Source organism: Anas acuta, chromosome 4 (genome assembly GCF_963932015.1).
Source record: "Anas acuta chromosome 4, bAnaAcu1.1, whole genome shotgun sequence".
In the NCBI taxonomy this organism is placed as follows: Eukaryota; Metazoa; Chordata; class Aves; order Anseriformes; family Anatidae; genus Anas; species Anas acuta.
In genome coordinates, this window is record NC_088982.1 from 1,728,772 (window position 1) to 1,736,503 (window position 7,732).

The 7,732-nt window shown below is 54.7% G+C and overlaps 1 protein-coding gene across 1 annotated transcript; it reads left to right on the plus strand.

Moving 5' to 3' along the window:
• Window positions 1-4,988: 4,988 nt before the first annotated feature.
• SPR (sepiapterin reductase) lies at window positions 4,989-7,366 on the plus strand. The gene is made up of 3 exons (XM_068679501.1): window positions 4,989-5,441; window positions 6,175-6,465; window positions 6,579-7,366. Exons 1-3 carry the CDS (start codon window positions 5,021-5,023, stop codon window positions 6,767-6,769), a joined length of 903 nt encoding a protein of 300 aa, XP_068535602.1. The 5' UTR covers window positions 4,989-5,020; the 3' UTR covers window positions 6,770-7,366.
• Window positions 7,367-7,732: the final 366 nt, after the last annotated feature.

Consider the following 7,732-nt stretch of genomic DNA (forward strand, 5'->3'; position numbering starts at 1 on the left):
TTCTTTCATTTATTTTATTTTATTTTCTTTAAATCCCAGCGATCTCTTTCTCATTGTGCTTGCTTTGGTGGTCCCTGGGTTTTCAGCCTGTGCTGTTATTTTGCTGAACTGCTTCCAACAGCTCCCGGCGTCTCCGTGTCCCTGCTGGTGTCCCCCTCTCGCTGCCTGTCCCGTCCCTTCCTCTCACTTCCACGGACTTCAGACCCAACCTTTGGAGAAGTTTGACACGTTCAAGATATGGTCCGTGGGCTCATCTTCTTTTGGTCTCATCGGTGTCATTCAGGAAAACGTTTCACCATGAAATAAGAGGGCTGGAAAAGTGATCCATGATTTAAAAAAAAAATAAAATTAGGCACGGTGCGGGATGAAATAGCCGCCTGCAATGTTGGGAACTCAAACCACCCCTGCGGGCTGGTCCCTTCCCTGATGCTGGGTCACTGGCAGTCCCCCACAACCTGCCAGCTCCCCGTTTTCCCCATCCTTAATCCCTCATCCCCTCTTTTTAAGCAGCGTCCTTCCATTTCCACAGCACCACACAGCTTCGACCCTCGCTGCTCTCCCGGAGCCCCGGCTGCTGCCCTTGCTTCTCCTGCTGCCCCCCAGCCTCCTCCTGCTCCCACCTCTCCCTCCTGCCTTCCCCAAACCCCTTCACCATCGCCTCGTTTGCAGCCAGGCTGCGCATCACCATTCACCTCCTCCCACCCCAGCGCATGAAACTACCCCAGAAAATCCTCCTGGTTTTTCTAAACCAGCAAAAACGACGGAGACCAACCCTCGAGGCGCCGCGGGCGAGCCCTGTGCGCTCGGCCAGCCCCTCCTGTTTACCCTGGGCGTGCAGCAGCCTGCTTTCCTTCCCCAGCACCGACCTTTAGCCCCTCTCCAACCTCTTGGGAACCAAGCCCCGCAGCCCCAAGAGCTGCCCCCATCTCATCCTGCCTCCCACCACGGCTTCACCCCATCGAAACCGCCCCGCGCAGAGGAAAACGCGGCCATGCCCGGCCACGGGGAGCTGGAGGGCAGCAAAAGCCTTTCAGCAGCTGCTGCTTTGGGAAGGGCCGTGGCTGGCTCTGCACCCTCCGCCACCATCCCACACACTGTGCTGCCACCCACAGCAGCCAGCCGGGGGGTTCGGAGGCTCGGGGCCGTGCTCCCACCCCGCTTCTCGGTGCCTTCAGGCAGGTGCCCCTGCCCAGAGCTGGCTTTGTCGTCCCCATCCGTGTCTGTCTGCACATAGCGGTGACCCCAAGATAATTCAGTCTTCCAGGATGTGTTTATAGGGGATAAATCCCAGTCTTCCAGCCACCGCTCTCGCTGCGCTTGAAGTCCTGCTCTGCTTCCCATCAAGACCTGCCAACGCTGAAATAAATTTTGAAGCCTCTCTGATATTGCAGTGCTGTTCCCCAAGCCCCTGCTTGGGACACGATGCTCCTGCTTCTGATTCCTGCTTTCTCCTGCGTGCTGTCGTGCTTTTCCTTCTGAATACAGGAAATTAAAAGAAGAGAGACTGAAATGGTAGTAAGGTGGACTTCATGGGCTTCAGCCTTGGGGTCCGAGCTGAGCTCTGGCTTTCAAAAGTTGCGGACGGTTTTTCAAAACTGACTTTCTGGTTTAGCTAAAGACAGGGACGGGGATCTCCGGGGGCAATGCTGGGGTGAAAACCTCTCGGCAAGCCGCACTGGGGTACCTAAATTCCTGCCAAAACCCACCAGCAGAGCATGGGGTGGCTTCAACCAGCCAGGACTTGAGGGCGAGGGGGCAGACCTGTGGCTCAGAGCAGCTCTGAGCCTCTTTAGGAGCTCACAGAGCCAGATTCTGAGCAGGGCCTGCATGAAACACCAGGGGATCCCCCAGCTTGGGGGCTTTTGGGCTACCAGAACAAGAAGCAGAGCTCAGGAGCGAAACCACAGCCCTCCCTTCCAGCTGCCCCGGCCGTAGTCATGGAAATCTCCCCCGAAATGACGGCCGCAGCCAGGGCCACCTTGTGTGACTCGCCGCCCTGCCCTTCTTGGGTGGTAACGACGGGCAGAAATACCCAGGGCTCTTCCTGAAAGCTATTGTTCAAAGTCCTTTGCTGGAGGAATTTCGCGTTTCCTCTCCAGCACGGGGGAGCCCTGGCAGCCCTACGGCGGCGGTGGCTGCTCCAGGGGCCAGCTCCAGCGGTCCCGGGGTGGGTTTCCCTCCGGGTGGGTTTCCCTCAGGGTGGGTAAAACCCACCCAGGGCCTCTCCTGCCTTTGCCCGAGCCCCGTTACACCCCGCAGAAGCTGCCCAGAGCACTGCGGCCACACACGGACGCGATATCCCAATGCCAACAGGAGCTGTGCTGCAGCAGTGGAGCAGCTCGGGCAGCTTCTCGGGACAAATCCTCAAACCCTATAGGCGTATCTCCAAACAATGATGTCTGGACAATTCTGATAAGACACCAGGGGCCACCTCAAACAGCTCGGCTGTGTTTCCCCCCCCAGCAGCTCCCTGCTGCCCCAGCCACCTCCCCAGTCCTTCGCCCCGCTCCCCTCCCGCAGCCCCAGCCTGGAAATGCCGCTGACACCTAGCGTCGTGTCCCTCGACTGCACCCCGAGCTGCAAAGGAAGCCCAAAATCTGGTGATTTTGTGGGCCATGGGGTTCTGGAAAGCCCACACCCACCTTTCCTCCACCCTGGATGCATCCTTGTAGCCAGCAGAGCTGCGCAACCGGAGCTGATCCTGCTCCGTGCGACCTGTCTGCATCACTCTGCTCGTCCTCCCGCACCTAAAAACCTAAAACTGTGTGCTGCCCCTCGCCCTTTTCCAGCACTAATTTAATTTTTGGAGCTGCCATGTCTAGAGTCCTCCCTCCACGTGGAAAGTCTCTGTTTGTGAATCGTCCCTGCGGATTTACGGCTGGGTTTGGGTAGTGGGCGAGGAAAGGAACTAGCAAGCTGTAAAAAAAAACCCGCAGGGATAAAAGGGCAGCCAGGAAAAGTCAGAAATAACAATAAAAATAATGAAATAAAAATTAAAAAAATATATATTAAAAAAATAGAAATAGAAATAGAAATAGAAATAGAAATAGAAATAGAAATAGAAATAGAAATAGAAATAGAAATAGAAAGAAATAGAAATAGAAATAGAAATAGAAATAGAAATAGAAATAGAAATAGAAATAGAAATAGAAATAGAAATAGAAATAGAAATAAATAAGAATAAGAATAAGAATAAGAATAAGAATAAGAATAAGAATAAGAATAAGAATAAGAATAAGAATAAGAATAAGAATAAGAATAAGAATAAGAATAAGAATAAGAATAAGAATAAGAATAAGAATAAGAATAAGAATAAGAATAAGAATGCTTTGGGGATTTAATGTGGGATTTAATTTGATTTGGGATTTTTAGGATGTAGCCTAGATCTCCCAGTACGAGGCTCCCTACCCCTGCAGCACCCCATCCATCGCCTTTCATCCCGCAGGGCTCTGGCAGCAGCACATCAGGGTGCTTGGAAGGAGAAGCAAAGAGAGCCGGTGCCTCCTTGTCCCTGAGCACAAAAAACAAACAAAAAAAAAAAAAAAAAAAAAAAAAAAATGAGGCTGCAGCAGGCCCCGAAATCGCTGAGTGATGCTTAGGGCTGAGTGTTCTCCAGGAGAAGCGGAATAGGCACAGTCAGTGTGACTGTGCCACACTGAAACCCAGCAGGTATTTGAGGAGGATCTGCAGGACTAAAGGGCACAGCTAAACTCCCAGAGGGAGTTTCCTCCCTCTCTCTGATTTCTTGTTTTTAGTGCGGATTAATGCAGGCAGCTTCTGCTGGCTTCCCAAACCCTCACCCCCAATTCTACACAAATTCATTGGGGTCTGGAAACGACTCAGTTGGGAGAAGTGAACCGCTGGAAGAAAAATCCATTAAAATGTTGCTCGTTTCCAGCTGGCCCTGGGAATGGGGATGAGAAATGTGATGGGTGCAGGGCAGGCAGAAAGGGGGGAACTGGCACCCACCAAGGCGAGTTCTGCCATCAAGAAGCTGCTCGTGAAAAAGCCACGGGTTTACTGTCTTCCTTCTTGCTGCCGATCTTAATTTTGCCGAACGTGTAAGATTTGCTTTAGCAAAACAAATATCGCTCTTGGGCTTTTGCCACGCCATGAATTTTTAATGCTTTATTAGAACGCGCGAGGGTTTCGGCAGCAGCTGTGACTGCTTAATGGAGAGAAACTCGGCTTCGTTACCTGCTCAGGCACCGCGGGGGCCGTCTGTGCTCAGGATGTTGTCACCTAATCCCAGGATCTCAGCGTGGTTGAGGTGGGCAGGGCCCCCCAGCAAGGTGCCCAGCCCCACATCCCAGCGGCTGCTGCAGCTCCCCCAGGAGGAGCCCCCCAAGCTCTGGGCAGCCTGTGCCAGGGCTCCAGCACCCCTGGGCCCAGCAGTAAAAAAATATATTGGGGGAAAAAAATAAGTCGGGAAAAAAATAAATAAGATACTGGGCAAAATATATATATATAGGGAAAAAAAAAGATAATGAGGAAAAATAAAATTATGTAGGGGAAAAAATAAACTGATATTGGGTGAAAAAATGTATATTGGGGAAATAATTATATCGGGGAAAGGAATTATAATGGGGGAAAAATAAATATTTCAGGAAAAAACTGATATTGGGGGAAAAAATATATATATCGGGGAAAAAATAAAAATAAAATAAAATTAAATTAAATTAAAATAAAATAAAATAAAATAAAATAAAATAAAATAAAATAATAAAAATAAAATAATAAAAATAAAAATAAAAATAAAAATAAAAATAAAAATAAAAATAAAAATAAAAATAAAATAAATAAACTGCTATGGGGCCAAAAACCCCGATTTGGGGCCAAAAGGCGCAGGGGAAGCCCCGCGGGGGGGGGGGGCGCGGCTGGAGTAGGGTCGAGCCCTGGCCACGCCCACCGAGGGGGCGGGGCGAGGGGCGGGGGCAGCCAATGGGAGCTGGGGCTGGCGGAGCGCCCATTGAGGGGCGGCGGGGGCATGAATGGGGCGCGTGACGTCACGGGGGCATGAATGGGGCGCGTGACGGCGCGGGGGCGCGAAGCCACGCCCCCTCCGTGGCGCGCCACGATGGAGCCGGGGCCGGGAACGGGGCCGGGAATGGGATCGGGAAAAGGGCCGGGAGCGGAACCGCAGCGCTGGCCCGCGACCTCCTGCGTGCTGACGGGGGCCTCGCGGGGCTTCGGGCGCAGCCTGGCCCGGCTGCTGGCCCCGCGGCTGGGTCGGGGCTCGCTGCTGGTGCTGCTGGCCCGCTCCGAGGAGCCGCTGGCCCAGCTGGCGACCGAGCTGCGGGGCTCCGCCGCCGCCGGGCTGCGGGTGGAGTGCGTGGCCGCCGAGCTGAGCACCCAGCAGGGGCTGCGGAAGGCGGTGGAGGCGCTGCGGGAGCTGCTGCCCTCGGCGCCGCCCGGCCCTTTGCTCGTCATTAACAACGCCGGTAACAACCGGGAGCGGGGCTCCTAATGGTGGGGGTGGGCGCGGGGGGATTGCCGGGGGCTTGTTGGGAACGGGGCCGGGGAGCTGGGGCAGCAGCGCCGGGACCACTCCTTGCCGGGATGTGGCGCAGGAGCTCCGTGCTGTGCTGCTGCTGAGGCTCCTGCAGCCCCCCCGGCCTCATCCTGCAGCCCCCTGCCCCTCTCCTGCAGCCCCCCGCCTTCCTCAGGCCCTGCTCCTCAAGCTCTGTCCTCCAGAAAACCTTCAGACCCTGCTTTGGCTTTAGGGCCAAAGTCTGCTGGCTTTAGGGCCACTTTTCCCCCATTATTTCTGGGATAAGGCCAAGCATTCCAGTAGGTGACGGCGCTGCAGGAGCAGGACCTCAGGTCTTCCCACAACTTGGTCCAGAAAGGTCAAAATGCAGAGTGCGTGGGGCCCTGTGGTGTGTCGTGCTTGAGGCCAAAGGTTGGGAGCTGTTTGTTCAGGCAGGGCAGGTCCTTGTCCCGTGGTGCTGCCTGTGGGCACTGCTGGCTTAGGGTGACCCAAAAGCGTGAGCAGAGCCGTGCCGAGCTCCCTGCTCTGCCAGGAGATCCCAATCTAAGCAGGAGAGCTTGGACCAGCAAAGCTGCCTGATGTCTGTCCCCATTGGGGTGTTGCTTGTGGAAATGGGGGTGCAAATATGGACGGTGTTGGGGCCATATTTAACTACTCCAGCCTCACTTGTCCTTCGTTCCCAGGTTCCCTGGGAGACATCTCCAAATCCTTCCTCGACCTCACCGACCCGGCTGAAATCAACACCTACTTCGCCTTCAACGTCACCTCGGCGCTTTGCCTCACCACGGCCGCCCTGCAGGCCTTCGGGAAGCGCCCCGGCTCGAGCAGGACGGTGGTGAACATCTCCTCCCTCTGCGCCCTAAAGCCCTTCAAGAACTGGGCGCTGTACTGCAGCGGGAAAGCTGCCCGGGACATGATGTTCCAGGTGCTGGCGCTGGAGGAGCCCGACGTGCGCGTGCTCAACTACGCCCCGGGTGAGAAAGGGGCTCATTAATTGCTGCTGGTTTTAATAGAAGGAGATATTCCTCCAGGTGCAGAAGGAGAACGGGCACCAGAGTTTGTGATTTCTTCTGCTTTGATTCCCCAGGTCCTCTGGACACGGACATGCAGCTCTTGGCCCGCACGAAGACCGGAGACCCCGAGATGCGGCGGCAATTCCAGAGCCTGCAGGAGAGCGGGCAGCTCATCGACTGCTCCGTGTCGGCCCAGAAGCTCCTGAAGCTCCTGGAGGAGGACGCCTTCAGCTCCGGCGCCCACGTGGACTTCTACGACGTCTGAGCTGCTCTCACCTGGCCCCTCGCCTGCGTGCTTTGCTGTCGTACTTCAGAGAAGTAAGAGCAGGAGGTCACCACCCCTGGCTCTACCCCATCTCTCCAGAGACCCTCCTGCAGCTCGGGGGCTCTCTCAGAGCCCAGAGGGTTTGGGATCAGAGCTGAGCAGTTCCCAGTGCTGCTTGCAGGCAGGGAGCTGCCAGGAGAGGGAGCTGCCTGCGCAGGAGATGCGAACACCGGGGTGCCTGCCGGGGGCTCGAGCTGGCACAAGCACAGCCCTGGGCGAGGGTTTGATCACTGCCCTGAATTTTTCCTGTTTTCTTGGGGCTAGGGCTGGGGTTTGAGCCTCTTCCAGGTTGTTCTTTTAGTTATTTGTGGGCTTTTAGCCTCGTTTTTCCAAGTTCCTTAAGGCGTAAGCCCACTCCTTGGAGTGCCAGAGGTGGGACAAGCACAGTGCTGCCGGCGAGGCTGGCACCCCCTGCCTGCCCCAGAAACGCCCAGCTCCGTGACAGCAACCTTCTGCCACCCTGTTCTTGCAGCCTTTTATTCCGAGATTATTTTTCTGTCTCCCTACGTCTCCAGTCATTAAAAGTTTCCTTTCTGCTCTGGTCTTTCCGCTGTGTGTTCAAAGTGGGTGCGCTCTGGGGAGGGTGGGAGCAGGGAGCCTGGCTCATGTCGTGGTCATCATCCAGCAAGGCACCACGCGTGTCCCTCTGGGTCCTCTCTGCCACCTCCAGGTGATTTCCTGAGCTCCGTGGTCACTTAATTCCCACAAAAAAAAAACTTTTCCATTAACTCCACGTTCACTTAATTCCATCAAGCTCAACAAAGCCTTCTCCAGAGCTAGTCTGCCTCTTGGTTTCCTCTTCCCTGTGTCCCTATTAAGTTAATTATTAGCAAAAATCCCTCTGCTTCCTATACCTCTTCTTCTGGGTTTGGTGCCTGATGCCGTTGCGTGTTTTTGGGGAGC